Genomic DNA, 17,833 nt, shown 5'->3' on the forward strand with positions numbered 1-17,833 from the left:
CCAAAGCTCATGGGAGCAGCCAGGGAAATTCGTACACACATTCACTTTTAAGAACCACTATCAGGGCCAGTGCTGCCACAAAGCAGGCAGTAAAGCCACGGCTTGCGTGCGACTTGGCATCCCATATCCAAGTGCTGGTTCCAGTCCCAGTAGCTCTGCTTCTGATCCAGCTTCCCGCCAAACACCTGAGAAGTGGGCAGAATACGGTCCAAGTACTTGGGACCAAGATGGAGTTCCTGGCTCCTGGCTTTGTCCTGGCCCAGACCTGGCTGTTCCCACCATTTAAGGAGTGAACCAGCAGATAAAGATCTCTCTCTCTCCTGTCACTCTGCCTTTCAAATAAATTAATTTTTTAAAAGAACTATTAACTGGCCGGTGCCGCAGCTCACTAGGCTAATCCTCCGCCTGCGGCACCAGCACCCTGGGTTCTAGTCCCGGTCAGGGCGCCGGATTCTGTCCCGATTGCTCCTCTTCTAGTCCAGCTCTCTGCTGTGGCCCAGGAAGGCAGTGAAGGATGGCCCAAGTGCTTGGGCCCTGCACCCGCATGGGAGACCAGGAGGAAGCACCTGGCTCCTGGCTTCGGATCGTCACAGCGCGCTGGCCACAGCGCGCCGGCCGTAGTGGCCATTTAGGGGGTGAACCAACGGAAGGAAGAGCTTTCTATCTCTCTCTCTCTCTCTAACTCTGGTTTCCAAAAAAAATTGAAAAAAGAACTATTAACTTACAACAAGGACAACCTTGTAATGACAAAAACAAGTACAATACCTACAATTACCTCATCTGCTCCTCACAATGATATTCTAAAGTAGGTGTGCACTCTCTACCCTTACGCTCACACTGCTTTCTGCAGGTTCACCTCCAGAGGCCAGTGGGCAAGTCCTCACCCAAACTGGCCAGGATGACCCCCTGGTCATTGCTGCAAAACTCTTCCAAAGTCCTTCTCCCCCAGCCCCCGCCACCTGCTGCCGCTCCCCACTCCCTTCACTCCATGCCAATGGCTTGCCACCATTTCTATATGTTAGAGTTACCTGGAGAGTTTTAAATTCTCCATACCCACATTGCAACCCAGACAAATCACCTCAGGATCTGTGGGAGGTGATGGGGCAGGTGCTGCCTGGACACCCATGCACCATCCCAGAGCGCCCGGATTCAGCATGCGCCTCGGGCTCGTGACTGCAGCAGCTTCCTGCAAGTGTGCACCTGGAAGCAGCAGGTGACGGCACAAGGACTTGAGTTCCCACCACCGACGTGGGAGAGCCAAGTACAGGACCTCGCTCTTGGCTTCAGCCTGGCCCAGCTCCAGCTGTTACGGGCATTTGAGGAGTGAGCCAGGGTACAGGAGATAGCTCTCTCCCTGCTTTTCAAATTTAAAAAACAAAGACTCTCTGAGGGCAAGGGCAGCTGCCCCTGGGCCGCTGAGGCTGGGACCCATCCTGGGAGTCAATTCACTCCCAGAGCCTCAGGTACCACCTGGGGCACCCAAACCTCTTCCTGTGGCACCCATCTCTCCAGAGCTCTAACCTGGGCTTCCCATTCCCCGTGGCTGTCTCCACGCACATGCACTATAAGAACACCTAAGCAAGGACAAAGCTTACTGAGGTCTGTATCCCTACCAGATGCCGCGTTTCCTTCTGTTGTGGTATACAGTTCCGCCACTCCCCAGTGCTAAAGACAGAAACCCTGAAGACTCGCTGACCCCCTCCGGCTGTCCTCAGCCACCTCCCCTCGCTGTCACCTCCGCGTTCTCCTCACTCACGCCAGCGCGTGTTCCCTTCTGCAACGTGCATGGATCCTGCATTCTACTCTAACATATCAGCGTCTGTTTGAACATTCAGTGACTCTGCTGAGCAAGGCAATTAACAGCAAAGTGTAGCCCCTGCCACACACACTCTGTAGTCCCTGGCACACAGCCACCTACCCGCAACACTGCACCCTGGTCTGAGACGCACATCCTGCCCCTCCCTTCCTCTTAGGCACAGGGCCACATGGACAGGGTCCATTCTCTTGCATACATCTGACTTGGGACAGTTTAAGCAGAGAGCAAATGTCATATCACTGATGAACTTTGGGACTGTTCTAAGTAATACAATAATAATACTCTTCAACTTAATGATTACTTGAAACTTTATTTAGAAAAATAATTGCTGAGGTCGGCGCTGTGGCGCAGTGGGTTAAAGCCCTGGCCTGAAGCACCAGCATCCCATATGGGCGCCGGTTCTAGTCCCGGCTGCTCCTCTTCCCATCCAGCTCTCTGCTATGGCCTGGGAAAGCAGAGGAAGATGGCCCAAGTGCTTGGGCCCCTGCACCCACATGGGAGACCCGGAAGAAGCTCCTGGTTCCTGGCTTCAGATCAGCGCAGCTCCCGCCATTACGGCCATCTGGAGAGTGAACCAGCAAATGGAAGACCTCTCTCTCTGTCTCTACCTCTCTCTGTAACTCTTTCAAATAAAATAAAATAAATCTTAAAAAAAAAAAAAGAAAAAATTGCTAACTGCATCAAACTGAGATTTCTGAACGCTATTAGAATGTACCCTTTGGGGATAAACGTATTTTTTTTAATGAGTACACTTTTTCAAAGCAAACACATGGTGGAAGGTGGGGCAACGTTAAAGGAGGCCTTTAAATGCCTCATCTTCGGGAACGCTGCCTCTCTGGCTTGATGAGCCTTCCCCCACCTTCTCCAGTGGGCTCTGCTCCCTCCCATGCAACCCTTTTTACTGCCAGCAGCCATCCCCACTCAGCTGCACACTGCCTGGGTCTCCCCTGCCTCCTCACAAACACTGAGCACCTAGGAAGCAGGGCTGTTCCTGCTCCATCCCAGAAATCCCACCAAAGTCGTCACAGACACCAACATGCTGGCCCAGGCACTGCAGTACAGAGCACAGGCCATGTGGCACGACCCTGCTCTCCACTGGCACTGGGCTCTCAGGAAGAAGCAGCCAGAGATGGAACTCACACCAAACAGCCAGCCTGTCCCCATCCCCAGGAACGCCAGTGCCCACAGCAAAGCCCCCATGACTGACGAGGTGTGCCCACTGGCCCATCACCCACAGCAGGTGCATGGCCTGCTCTAACACCTGCCACGTCTCCTGACTCATGCTCATCACCGCACAAGGGAAAAAACACTGACACTCCGGGGTCTTCCATGTACGGGATTCCTAGGCTCAGCTGTGCGTTGTTTTAGGGAATGATTTGTGCTGTGGCTGTTAATCCAAATTTAATAACGCATACAAACAGGAAGAAGGAAATGCAGAAAATCTATGTGTTGTTTTAGTCCAGAGAGCACTCCGGAATAAACTCTCTATAAAGTGAGTTTCTTTCCTATTCTAAAATCATGATTTATAAAATTCAGTTCACTCAGAGCTTTTCAGAAACATCTGTGAAATATTTATCTAAATGAAAAATGTATTCTCCCTTTAGCCAAGCACTTTCTTTCCTAAGAGTTCGTCCTATGGATCTGCTCACTCACATGTCTCATGCCAAGGGTGATAGGATGCTCAGCCTTGGGGAAAGACTGGGAAGAAATCTAAATGCTTACTAGTAAGGAAATGGTTAAATTATGTTCTATTCATACGATGGAATACAGTGCCAAATGAACAGCGATTTAGCTCTACAGGCACTGATGTAGAGTGACATCAAAAATATACATAGATTTTTACTACACCCAGGTTTTATTAAAGATTAGCATTCACAGTGTCCGCTGGGTCGGAAGGGCGGTTGGCACAGAACAGCTGAACGCTACATTTTTTGTGTGTGATATACAAAATAAATAACTATGACATCACTTGATTTTTCAAAAGCATCATCTCATTTCATCCCAACTACTCCAGAACAGCGGATTTCCAGACTAAATCAAGCTGGAGCATGCATTGTGCGTTAAGCCTCTGCCTTTGACACCGACATCCCATGTAAGTTTCAGTTTGTGTCCTGCCTGCTCCGCTTCCAACCCAGCTCCCTGCTAACGCAGCAAAAGACAGCCTAAGTATTTAGGCTCCTGTAGCCCATATGGGAGACACAGAGGGTAGCCAGTTGGGAAATGAACTAGGGAATGGAAGATCTCTGTCTTTCCCTCTCAAATAAATCTTTAAAAAATAAAATATATTTAAACACAGAGAAAACTCATGTATAATCCACCCATCTTATATACGTTTATGAATATATATTTGCTGACACATGCGTACATTGTACCTGAAAAATTCCCAAAACACTGGTAAAATGTTGCCTGCAGGAGAAGTGGGGATGGAGAGAAAGAAGGGGTGGGGGTGGGGACATTCACATTCCATTGTGTTCCTTTTGAATTGTGAACCATTTACAGGTAGTACCCGTTTAGATAAGCTTTCTAAAAACAAAGGTAGAAATGAATTAAAGCAAGTGTGCCTTTTTTAATTGTATTTGCTTGGCTGATACTCATTGTGTACACCTGACCCACGGGCGTCACGCTAAGATGCGCAGGCAGCCGCGTGTCAAGGCTTTGGTCCTAGCTGCTTGACCGTCTCCTCGGCACACAAAAGCCAAAGTTCCGTTCCATGTGCCTGGAAATCTATCTAAAGTCTCCCAGGAGGGGTTGGTTCATACATTCAAAGTGTTCAAATCGGCCTGCCGTAAGCTTCAAAGCAGATCTGATGAGTTTTGAAACCTATCGGTGGTGTCGCTACAAACCCTGCAGAACACGGTTTATCTTGGCTTTTCCTGTGTGGCAGCAGCAGGACTGGGAGCACGGCTACTGTCTTGGCCCAGAGAGGCCACCTAGTTAAGGTTTGGGCCAAATCCAAAACCCCTCAAATCTTTGTCCATCTGGCCAGGATGACACGCACCCCCCCACACCCCACCCCAGGAATCTCCTCTTTCTAAATATAGCCGGCAGCTGTCCAGGCCCCCAAGCGTACCCTCTGCAGCCTGCTGTGCCTTCCAACCAAGGTGAAATGAGCCAGACGTAAACATGCGTGACAGCTTCTGGCCCGCACTGCCAAGCTGTTTTCCTTACTATTTCCTCTCTTTATCCACGCCGGGTTGACGCGGAAGCCCCGGTGACTCTGGCCACCAATGCTGTTCTCACCCTAACAACAGACACCATTTCCTTTTGCGGTCCCTAAAACATGAGTTAGGAAGAGACCGTTAGATAGGGGCCAAGGCCCATCCCATCTCCCATTTTACCTGGAAGAGCCTACAGCTCAGAAAGGATATCATGCAGATTCCAGGCTAATTAGGACACATCCAATTAACTGTAATCTTCTCTCTGCCTCCCTGTGTGTGTGTGTCTCACTGCCCACCAACACCAACACACACAGACACACACACACACTCACACACTCCCAGATCTCTTCCAACTCTGCTTCTTTCAGAATCAGTGTCAGGGCCCACAAGAAGGGGCTGTTGGGGAGGCTTTTATCGCAAGATTAAGCCTCAGGATCCTACTCAAAGGAGCACAGCTACCGACTCACTACAGGGATATAAGCGACCGAAACAACAACGTCTAAAAGGTCATAGCACTGCAGACCTGCACCAACTCCACACAGAGAAATCTGTGCCACAGACATGCGGGGCCCCACACACACCAGCAGGGGGACAAACCGTCGGCCGAACTGTCTCTGAGCGTGGGAGACCCACTAGCAGGTCCCTAACAGGAACACACAGTGTCTGCCTCTAACACACAGGATTCACTGGAGCAGCAAAACACAGATCCATGGAGCATAACCCCACTTGTGAAAAAAGCCTGCAGAAAAAGGATCCTGCAAACAGCACACCAAACCAATGACGATGGCTAAAGACTGAGGTGCTCCACTCTGTGCATCTGCACTCTTTGATTCTTTTATGAGAATGCATTCATGGACTGTCTGTGTCTTTTTTTTTTTTTTGTCTTTGCATGGTAAGATTAGGCCATTCATTCATACCGCTAGTTCCCTCCCCACTCCATCCAATTTTTTCTGTTTCAAAAAATAGCATCATCACTCACATAATTGCTCGAGCCAAAGTCATTTGTGACTTCTCTCTTCTCTCACACTCCATATCCAATTGAGCAGCAAATCTCATGGGCTCAACTCCCCATGGCTATCACCGCTGATGCCAGCACTGTGGCCCAAGCTGCCATCACCTGTTACAGCTCACCCACGACTACAGTCTACTAAACAGTCTCGCTGCCCTACTACATCTGGAGCTTTTCAAGCACAAGTAGGATGACGTCACAACATCCAATCGCTGCCCACTGCACACAGAACAAAACTCAACATCCTCTCTACAACTCAAGACTCCTGTGACCAAGACCCTGAACCCTCACCCATTCATTAGCCATCACTCTGCTCCAGCCCCACCTGGCTTCACTCATGAAGGTCTCAAAGGCCCTGCGCCGCCCTCTCCCCCATCATGACTTCTGAGAAGTCGTGGGCTTTGGGCCACATGGTAGGAGCAGGGCTCCATATATGTGGAATCAAAGTCTTCTTTGGTGGCTGTTCCTATCAGAAGTTTTAATCTAAACACTTGAATGGTTAGCTGGGCCCAGCACTGTGGCACAGTGGGTAAAGCTGCCACCTGCAACACCAGCATCCCATGTGGACACCAGTTCGAGTCCCGGTTGTTCCACTTCTGATCCAATTTCCTGCTAATAGCCTGGGAAAGCAGTAGAGGATGGCCTGAGTCCTTGGGCCCCTGCACCCACGTGGGAGACTTGGAAGAAGCTCCTGGCTCCTGGCTTTGTTTTGGACAGAGTGAAGCAACCAATGGGAGACCTTTCTGTCTCTCCCTCTTTCTGTTTGTAACTCTACCTCTCAAATAAATATATATACATACATATATATATTAGAGTGAACCAGCAAATGGAAGACCTCTCTGTCTCTCTCTCTCTCTCTCTCTCTCTGTCTCTCTCCAACAGCTCAGGAGTGGTAACGGTTCTTCCCTGGCCAGTGCTCATTTTGTCAGCTCTGGCAGCTTGGAATCAATGCCTTATATCAGGCAGCATTAGCAAGTCCAGCCTGGGACACCTGCCCTGAGGGGTGCTCCCTGGCCTCCACAGAATATAAACTCGAATCACAGCCTCATGAAAGCCACTTCCTAAATCCTAAGCTCTTGAACCGGATCAGCAAAACACATCTGAGGTTGAAGCGAAGAGAAGCTTCAGAAGTCCCCAAGAGCACAAACGGAGAAAATACTGTGAATACTGCTCACTTCATCACCAAAAATCTTATGATAAAAGGGAAAAAAATGTTTGAACAATTCAGCAAAGAACGTGCACCAATGGCCACTGAATACTTGAAAAGGTGATCAGTATCATTAGTCATCAGAAAATGAAATTGAAACCACAGTAAGACAGCACTAGATTTGAGTCAAAAAAGAGATAATAACAAGTATTGACAAGGTCATGGAGAAATGAGAACGCTTAAATTTTGCCAAAAAGGAATGTAAAATGGTATACCTGCTGTGGAAAAACAGTTTTGCAGGCTTTTTCAAAATTAAACATAAGTTTAAGTTGAGTATAATCTTAGGGGCAAGTGTTTGGCCTAGTAGGTAAGATATCCACATCCCCCATCAGAGTGTGTTTCAGTCGCAGCTTGAATTCCTATTGTAGCTTCCTGCTGGTGCAGACTCTGCGAGGCAGCAGCGATGGCTCAGATCACTGGGCCCTGCTACCCACATGGGACACCTGATTTGTGTCCCCAGCTCCCAGCTTTGGTCTTGGCTAGGGGCCATTTCAGGCATTTGGAGAGGAAAGCAGTGGATGGGAGGTGTGTACATGTGTGTCCATGTCTATGTGTGTGTCTGTCTCTCAAATTAAAAATTTTTAATTAACATTAAAATCTAACATAAATTTACCATACACCCCAGAAATTCTACTGTTAGACATACACACCAATGTTCCTAACAGCATTATTCATAGGAACCAAAATCCAGAAAGCACCCAAACATGCATAAGCTGGTGGTGGATAAACAACTTCAAGTTCACACAAAGGAATACTCTAAAGCAACAAACAGGAACAGGAGGTGCACGCTACACTACGAGTGAGCCTCAGACTCATGCTAAGTGCAGACGTCAGACGCAACAGACCACACATCCTCCGATTCCACCCAGCTTAGACTTTCAGAGAAGGCAAATCTACAGAGGCAGGAAAAGGAAGATCAGTGGTTGTGGGAGGCTTCAAGGTAAGAATGCGGAGTGCCTGTGGGGCACACTAAGGGCACAGGGGCGATGCACTCAAGGTGGAGACCAGTGATAGAGGCCTCAGCCCGTAACTACAAACCACAGAGTCCGACACACAACAGGTGAACTTCATGACATGTCAATTGTAGCTCAATAAATCATTTAAGAAAAATAATCCCCCAAAATATGCTGACCACAAACAGATGGTCACTTTGAAAGGAGTAAATAAAAATATAATGTTCTTCTGAGAACCAGCCGTGATAACCTGGTGTGTCATCTCCAGGTGCTGATGAGCGTTCTAAGGGGCACAGAGAGAGGGAGAAAAGGCTTTTTTTATGAGTGTAAAGAAGAAAAAAACATAGTCTTTGTTAATGATCGCTGTCAAAAATTAAAATTCAATAATAAGATATTAAGTCATGCAAAGAAACTGAGTTAATACATACTAGAACATGGATGAACCTTGAAAACACTATGCTAGGTGAAGAGAGGTAACAATGAGATATTGCATGACTCCACTTACAACAGGGACAAAGAGAGGGTCCCAGGAGGGGTGGAGAGGTAATACTGAATGGGAGAAGAGCTTCCGTCTGGGATGAAGAAAACGTTCTCAAAATAGAAAGTAGCAATGTTTACACAATACTGTGGATGTGTTTCATGTCGCTTTATTGTATGCTTAAAAATGGTTCTGAGGAAGTTATGGGTTGTATGTATTTTCTCAAAGTTTTATAAACTCAATAGTAAGAAAACAACCCAATGTAAAAATGGGCAAAAAACTGAACAGACACTTCGACAACAAAGAAATATAAACGCAAGTGAGCATTTGAAAATACGCTCAAAAATATCTGTCAACAGGAGCTGCAGATTTTTTTTTTATTTGACAGGTAGAATTATAGACAGTGAGAGAGAGAGAGAGAGAGAGAGAGAGAGACAGAGAGAAAGGTCTTCCTTCCATTGGTTCACTTTCCAATGGCCTCCACGGCCGGCGCTGCGCCGATCTGAAGCCAGGAGCCAGGTGCTTCCTCCTGGTCTCCCATGCGGGTGCAGGTCCCCAAGCACTTGGGCCATCCTCCACTGCCCTCCCAGGCCACAGCAGAGAGCTTGACTGGAAGAGGGGCAGCCGGGACTAGAACCCGGCGCCCATATGGGATGCCGGCGCCACAAGGTAGAGGATTAACCAAGTGAGCCGCGGCGCTGGCCCCTGAGCTGCAGATTTTTAAAAATGGCAGTATCACTACCCATCAATTACAATGGCCAAGATCCAAACTGCTGACGATATCAAGTGCTGGTGAGGACACAGATGGGTCGACAGGAAGTCTCATTCCCTGCTGGTGGCAATGTAAACCGGTGCAGCCATTTTGGAAGACAGTTTGGCAATTTCTTGCAAACTACAAATACTCTGCACATATGACCTCAGCAATCGCAGTCCCTGGTATTTACCCAAACGAGCTGAAAACATGTCCACACTTAAACCTGCAGATCAATGTTTCTATCAGCTTTATTCCTAACTGCCAAAACTTAGAAGCAACCACGACGTCCTTCAAGAGTCAAATGGGTAGAAAAATTGTGGCACTTCTATACACTGGAATATTACTCACTGACAAAAAGCAATGAGTTTCGAAGCCAGGAGAAGATTTGGAAGAACCTTAATGCCCCAGTACTCAGTTTAAAAAAAAAAAAAAAGAGCCAATCTGAATAGACTATATTCTGTTTAATTCCAACTACATGATGTTATGATTCTCTGGAAAAAATAAAACTAGGAACACAAAAGCCTCAGAGATTGCCAGGGGCTGGAGGTGGGAGGCAGCGCACAGAGGGTTTATAGGGCAATGGAACCATTCTGTGTAACACTCCAAGGGCAGATCCGTGTCATAACACATTTGTGAAAGCCCACAGGATATACCCTTAACGTAACCTGTGGACTTCTGTTAACAATAGCAATACTGGTTCATCAACTGGAAGAAAGTAACACCCCGAGGCAAGGTGCTAAAAACAGGAGGAAACCAGAAGGAATGGGTATAAGGAGTTCTATAGAAACTTTCTGCACTGGATTTCCACTCTGTTTTTCTGTAAACCCAAAACTGCTTGAAAAGACAAGTCTGTTAGCTATTCTTTAAGGGGGTAGGGAGTAGAGGCCTAAGTCAGTCAGTGGGTTGAGAGCTACAGTTTATTCAGTCCGACAGAATAAAGTGGAACACAGAGGAGGGATTTTTTTTAATGTATTTATTTTGAAAGTCAAGAATACAGAGAGGAAGAGACAGAGAGATCTCCCATCCTCTGATTCACTCCACAGATGGCTGCAACAGGTAGTGCTGGGCCAGACGGAAGTCAGGAGCTTCTTCCAGGTCTCCCCAGGTGGGCAGCAAAGGCCCAAACATGTGGGCCGTGCTTTGCTGCTTTCCCAGGCCATCAGCAGGGAGCTGGAGACAACATGGAACAGCTAGACATGAACTAGTACCCACGTGGGACCACGGCATCACACATGGTGCTGCACCCTAACGCCAGCCCTGAGATTTTTTTTTTAAAGCCGATGTTATATTTACACTACCAAATCGTAAGATTTCCTTCGCTGTGGTTTGTATTTGCATGACTAATGCTCTAGATGCCAGTGCTGCAAATTACCACCTTTTACAGCTTATTAGGAAATGCCTTTTTTTCCTTTTATTTGCAAGTGGCAAACCAAAGGAACTGAGAAAAACCTTTTGCGACCTAACTCCATATCCATTTGCACCATTAGGATTTTATGAGTAATCTAATTATTCCTAAACAAAGCAGGGTGGTGTCTAACATGCTTCGGGAATTAATGCTCTTTGAGAAGGCCCCAGCTCATTATTACAAAAAGCCTGTACTAAATCTTCAGGAGGTTTAAAAGGTAAAGCATGCAACTCTGGTGTTGATTTTTTTATTCTCATTTTAATGGGCAAAGAAGAGGACTCATGCCCTTTAACTGAATCACACCCAGGACAGCATTTTGGCCTCTCTGGTTAATGTTCCATGACCAGTGAAAAATGCATCCCTGATCATCCCTCAGATCTACCACCCCCCAAAAAAATAAATAAATAAAGCCGTTGCTTTCCAAAGTCAAGACACAGTCAGCTACCCTTGCATACCCATCTCACCCACAATGGTTCTTTCACCTCGTGATGGCCAGAGAGCTACAGAACTTCAGAACACAACACAAAACACCAGCCAGTCTTCCCCGCCTAGGGCTCAGAGCCTGCAACACACCTGGGACAACATTCTCCCTTAACCTAGCCCCTGCTTTCACGTTGCACTTTCTAAGGTCTGCATCCGTGAAGAACCTGCACCCGACCTGCCGGTGTCTTTGCTGGCGACACTGCAGAGGGATGGTACAGAACAGGCCCTGCTGCCCACTGGCAGCCGCAAACCTGGGCAGCACCACTTTCTCCTGGGGTGACTCTGAGAGGCATCTCACAGGGGGATGAGAAGTTCTTACAAGAGGACGTGTGGACTCAGCATGTGGCCCAGCGTTGTAAGTGCTCAGGGGAGGAGACCTGAGGCTGCTCCTGCTCCACTGGCCCTTATTTCTGTTAAAGAGCAAGGGACCCAGGACAGAGACCTCTGAATTACTAACTGCCTGGAATGCAAAGAAAACAGCACCTCGTCTTCCAAGGGCCTCAAGAACGCGACAGACTGAACTGGAGAAACAAATACAGAACCCCGTAAAAGAGAAGCATTAGGCAGCAGGATGCCAACCACGAAGGACGGCTTTACTCAGTATCACACATCCTGCCCCAGCGCGACTGCAAAGTGCAGAGGGAAGGGGCCGCGTCTGCACGCAGCCAAGCGCCACGAACTTGAAGGAATCCACTTCCTGCTCACTGGTGAGTAACATAAAGGTACATCGGAGTTTCTTCAGGCCCTGGAACCCGGTTCAGTGTTTGGGTCCTCATTTTTACTTAAACTTCTCCCAACTGGAAAGAGAACAACTTATCAATTCAAAATGTCTCTACTCAGAGAAATCATGAACTCTATGCCTAAAGCTGGTTACCACTACCTAGGCAAAAATGACTAAAATTGTACTTTTGATGTCCAGAATAGGCAAATCTACAGAGACAAAAAATCCTAGGAGTGATTACCTGGACTAGAGGCAATGGGAAGAAACAGGGAATGACGGCTAACAGGGGTGACAAAAATCTCTAAATTGACGTGATGACAGCTGAATAACCTCCATGACTACACTAGAAACCAGCAAAGGGGCCAGCACTGGGGAGCACTGGGTGCAGCCACCACCTGTGACGCCCTCATCCCACATGGGCACTGATTCCAGTCCTGGCTGCTCTACTTCCAATCCAGCTCCCTGCTATTCCACCTGGGAAAGCAGCTGTTGATAGCCCAAGTCCTTTGGCCCCTGCACTCACCTGGAAGACCAACAGTTCCAGGTTCCTGGCTTCACTGCAGCCATTTGGGGAATGAACCAACAGATAGAAGGTCTTGATCAATTGATCCCCTCCCCATATCTTTCAAATAAATTTTTTAAATAATTTTTTAAAATTAAAAAAAAAAACATTGAATTGCATGCTCTAGATGGTTGAGTCAAATGGTCACATAAATTATATCTCAATAAAATTGATACATATTTTTAAAAGTGCTTTTCTGCCTCCTCCCTTAGATTATCAGAGTAAGGTTGGGGCTGGCGCTGTGGCGCAGTGGGTTAACTCCCTGGCCTGAAGTGCAGGCATCCCATATGGGTGCTGGTTCTAGTCCTGGCTGCTCCTCTTCCGATCCAGTTCTCTGCTATGGCCTAGGAAAGCAGTAGAAGATGGCCCAAGTGCTTGGGCCCCTGCACCCATGTGGGAGACCCAGAAGAACTCCTCGCTCCTGGCTTCGGATTGGTGCAGCTCCGGCCATTGTGGTCATCTGGGGAGTGAACCAACGGATGGAAGACCTCCCTCTCTCTGTGTCTACCTCTCTCTATAACTCTGTCTTTCAAATACTTGAAACCGTCCTTCGCGGTTGGCATCCTGCTGCCTAATGCTTCTCTTTTACAGGGTTCTGTATTTGTTTCTCTAGTTCAGTCTGTCGTGTTCTTGAGTATACACACTTGAGCCATCTTCTACTGCTTTCCCAGGCCATAGCAGAGAGCTGGATTGGAAGAGGAGCAGCCAGGACTAGAACCGGCACCCATATGGGATGCCGGCACTTCAGGCCAGGTTGTAAACCCACTGCACCACAGCACCAGCCCCTAAAATAAATCTTAAAAAAAAAAAAAAAAAAAAAAAAAAAAGATTAGAGTAAGGGTACTGTATCTCAGTAAGAAGTCAAACTTAAAGAGGCATACCCCCAGCAACAAATCCAGAAATAACTGTCTAGGTGACAAGAAACATAGTTCCTGAAAAACCCACGCCACCCCTCAAAACCAACAGCCTAATATATTTTATTTCTATGAAACCACATCTGGTTTGCCATGAAGTTCATAAGACAGCCAGACATGAAATTGAATACATTCTGTTAGCTTTTCCTAGAAGGCAGAGAGGCGTCAGCGTGGCCACTGAGCTGGGGGGGGGGGGGGGGCGTCCTCCAGAATGTTATTAGGAATGGAAGAGACAGTAAGAGACCTATTTTGTTCCTTTTAACTTGTGGAGCCTTTTTTGCCACAACCACAACTGGAGAGAAACACTGTTACTTTCGAACACACACCCTGAGCCTGCCCAGAGGAGCCACGCACCTACCTCCTTCACCCAAGACATAAATGCACCTCGGGGCTTGAGGATTCTGCTTGGAGAAACACCAAGTCCTCGGCCACCCTGCACGCTGCAAGATGTGAACACTGAAGACCACTAACGGACCATGTGGCCAGCCAGGCCCCGGGCCAAGGGCTTTCTGGGTATACAGTTCTCCCTCAGTCCCTACAGCCGCCCTCGAGGTCAGCGCAGCCGCTCCCAGGGACGAGGGGGAGGTCAGGCCTTGGATGTGCCCAGAGTCCCGCAAGCACTGAAGGATGGGCTCACCACTAGAATGCAGGAAACCCCGTTTCCAGCCTCTCTCTGTGGACAGAAAAGTAAAAACTGACTCCAACACACAGACTCTTGACCGAGATAGCGGTTAATCAGCCCAGAGGAAGTGGTCTCAGTCGAACGAATCCCCACAGAAAAGGCCAGGCCAAACCAGCACCGGAAGCAACTGACCAGGAGTCACCAAGACTCCAATCCGCATCAAGAGAAGATATACGGCCTGAATTTATTCAAAGATGTATTTGAAAGGCAGAATTAAAGAGAGAGAGATTCAGAGGAGCCAGGAGCTTCTCTCGGGTCTCCCAAGTAGGTACAGGGACCCAAGCACTTGGGCCATCTTCTTCTGCTTTCCCAGGTGCATTAGCAGGGAGCTGGATCAGAAGTGGAACAGCAGGGACTCGAACCGGAACCCACTGGGATAGCAGTGTCTCAGGCGGCAGCCTTACCCGCTATGCCACAACGCCAGCCCCTGGCCTAAGTTATCTTACTGTGCCAGTGTCCAGAGCAAACGTCTGAGTTCCAGGGAAAGACTTCAATGGACGTATCCCTATGGAGCCCACAGATTTTAATGAGACTCTCAAGGGGATTCATGAGACGAACGCAGGCGAACACGGACCTGGAGGACAGTGCCACTTCAGGGTTAAATGTACTACTGGCTTTGGGATTCAACCACTTTTGCTGAAATACACATAACTGCTGTGCTGCTGCAGGCAGGTTCCCGACCTCTCTGGTCCTCAGTTTGCTCGCTCATAAAGTGGAAGAAACCAGAGCACATTGGCAGTCTCTGCAGGGTGGCGCCAGTGCCTCTGACGCACACCCACAGGAACACTGAGCCCCAAGATCTGCAAATACGAGTCACAAAATCACTATAAGATACATATGGTAATAAAATAAAATCCCAAAACCTGAGAGTGGCAAGAGACTGTGGATCATCTAGACCAACATGACTTAATAATTATGTATTTATTTTTAAGTTGCACTTGGAAAACATGGGCTTCCTATTTACAGTAGTGATAAAGACAATCTGGAAAAAAAAATTCACAAATAGTAACGGAGTAGCACACAATGTGGCAAGCCCCTGGTGGTGATGGAACACCTGAGGTCTAAGGAAACAGCAACGGGCTCCACCCTCCTAAGAGGCCACATAACCTGTAGTACAAGAGCACAGCTGGCCACAGAGCTGGATGGACAGAGGCCGGAACACCCCGTTCCCCGTCAGTCTTCTCCCCAAGGTACAGGTCTGGTTCATTCCATTAGTCAATTTAATTATCTCTTGAACCAGGTCACAGCAACGTTTCTTCCTACCCAAACAATTCTTGACTCCCCAAAATAGCAGCTGGCAAATGGCCAGTCACCCACAGGCGCCCTCCTCAGATTCAAGTCCAAATTCCAGCAGCCTTGGCCCCAGGGTTCCACTCTGGGCAGGCGGGGTGGGGCAGGATGAAGCGCTCTGCCTGGGCAGGAACTCCCTCTTGGGCTTGCAGAAGACGAAGTGGGTTCCAAAGCTCGAGCCCACTGCAAGAGCTGCTGACTGTGGGCCAGGGCTTCCCCCAGGCTTCCGTGTCCTGGCGTGCCAAACGGAGAGAAGCACGCGAGATAATTCCTGTGTGAAGTGCTGCCTGCCATGGATGGCGCATGATGCCAGCTGCAGGGGCACAGATTCCACCACGGCATCCTCAGCCTCGACACCTGGCCTGAGGTTCAACCAAAATTCCCAAGCCCAACCTGCAAGCGGGCTCCTAACAGACTCCAAACCAGGAGTCACCCTGTTCCCTGAACCCAAGGGCAGCCTCGAGCACACACGAAGAGTGCATTCCCGTGCTGCAGGTCAGGCCCCAGCTGCGGCAGACACCTTGTCCCTGAGAAGCCTGGACACATCACACTCCTGGGTTCACTGCACCCCAGCAGCCACGAGCCACCCTGGCGTTCCAGCGTGGCTGTCCTTGTTTTTAGAAGCAACAGGCTCACACGAATGACATCCCGGGCACTTGACTTTGGTCAGTCTCATTTAAAGAGGCCTAGGGACAATTCTCAAGGCGTGCTTCCTGAAGCAGCCTTTCTGGGCTGAAGTCCATCCCAGAGGCGGGACAGGCAGAGTGCAAAACAGTTCCACAATCTGTGGGCCTGCGCGTCCACATCAAAAGATGCACTCTCACTACGTGTGAAAAGGCAGGCTGACAAGGTTTTCACCATCGCAGACGCTGGGCCCCACTGCACCCTTAGCAGGAAGCAGAAACTCCCGCTTTGCAAAAGTCAAGCAGAATGCAAATGTCATCGCTCCCCTTACACCAAAAAAGGGGAAAAAGCAAAAGTGCTTTCAGAAAAGGCCTGAGAATCGTGATGGGGAGCTCAAACAGCGCCTTTCTGCGCGAGTACTGAGGGCATCCCTCCTCCCGTCTTTGCGTTTTTGCAGCATAATGAGAGAGGCAGCTAGGAGAAGACGGAGCGGGAGAGGGAAAGCGCCGGGATATGCTCATTCTATTTTTAAACCCTCGCCTACGGTTTGGAGTAAAGGAACACTCTGATTCTGAACTCCCACCCCTGTCACCTTCTGCCGAGCACAAGACTCCGAACCTGCACGCGTTCAGGGCACTGCCTTCAGGTCTGAGGGTTGCCGGCTTGCCCAGATACCCCTGGAAAAGCGCGCTAAGGCAGCACCCCGCCCCGAGAGCCCGCGGCCCTGGCCAGGCTGGAGCTGCGCGCCGTGAGCGCGGCGGCTCCAGACCGTCCCTTCCCGAGCGCGGGCGGCTCCCCCTCGGCCGGGTACCCGGCGGGACGCAGCTCGTCCCCGCCGGGAACCAGAGTCCTGGACGGGACCGGCTGTCCGGCAGGCTACAGCGCGGGGACCGCGAGTCCCGCCCCGAGACACCTGTGCGCGCCCCGCCCGCGCCACCCCCAGGCGCCACCCGCGTTTGCGGAGCCGCGGCCGTCCGCGAACGCCCAGGACTGCGCGACAGGGCGCCGGGCTCGTGGGACGGGGCTGGCCCCGCCGCTGCACGCCTGGTCCCCGCCCGGGTGGAAGCATCGACGCCCGTGCCCCGGCGCCGCGCGGACAGACCCCGGGCCCACCCCGCCCCCGCCGGCCCCGGGCCACTCACTCTTGAGCGCGCTGATGAGCGACTTCCCGTCTTTGATGAGCTCCTTGATGAATTTGTTGGTCTTGTCCAGCTCCGCTTCGTGCGACTTGAGCGTCTCTCGGAAGTGCGGGCTGTCGAGGCAGCAGTCGCTGAACTCGAGCGCGGGGAGCCCCATGGTGCCCGCGGCGCGCAGCCGGGGGCCGCGAAGTCCCCGCGGCCCGGGCGAACCGGCGCGCCGAGCACGCACGCGGCTGGACCCCGGCCGGCAGCCCCGACGGCCCGCGGCTCCACAGGTGTGGCGCCGGCTCGCCCCCCGGCGCGGTGTGTGTCCGCGGGCTCGTTCGCCCCCCAAACCCAGCGAGGGACCCGGGCGACGGGCGGCTGCGAGGGCGGCGCGGGGCTGAGCGGCGGGCGAGCAGGAAGCGCTGCGGCGGACCCACAGCGGCGCGGGGAAGCGAGCGAGCAGGAGCGAGCGCGGCCGCCGCCTCCCCGCCTCCTTGGCTCGATAGCTCTCCGGCAGCCGCGAGCGCCCTCTCACAGCAGCCTCAGCCGCCCCGCCGGCGTCCGGGCCGCCCGAACCTGCTAGCTATGACCTCATCCCCGCCGCACCAATCAGCGCGCGCCCCTCAGCCCGACCCCCGAGGCCGCCCGGGGCC

General features: G+C 50.3%; 1 protein-coding gene across 1 annotated transcript in view; it reads right to left on the reverse strand.

Annotated features, from left to right (window-relative positions):
* ARHGAP26 (Rho GTPase activating protein 26) overlaps window positions 1-17,352 on the reverse strand; it is a 440,213-nt gene extending 422,861 nt beyond the window's left edge. The window contains exon 1 of the mRNA XM_062188919.1: window positions 17,199-17,352. Coding sequence (XP_062044903.1) covers window positions 17,199-17,352 — 154 coding nt within the window. The remainder of the gene's footprint in view (window positions 1-17,198) is intronic.
* Window positions 17,353-17,833: the final 481 nt, after the last annotated feature.

Source organism: Lepus europaeus, chromosome 4 (assembly GCF_033115175.1).
Source record: "Lepus europaeus isolate LE1 chromosome 4, mLepTim1.pri, whole genome shotgun sequence".
Lineage (NCBI taxonomy): Eukaryota > Metazoa > Chordata > Mammalia > Lagomorpha > Leporidae > Lepus > Lepus europaeus.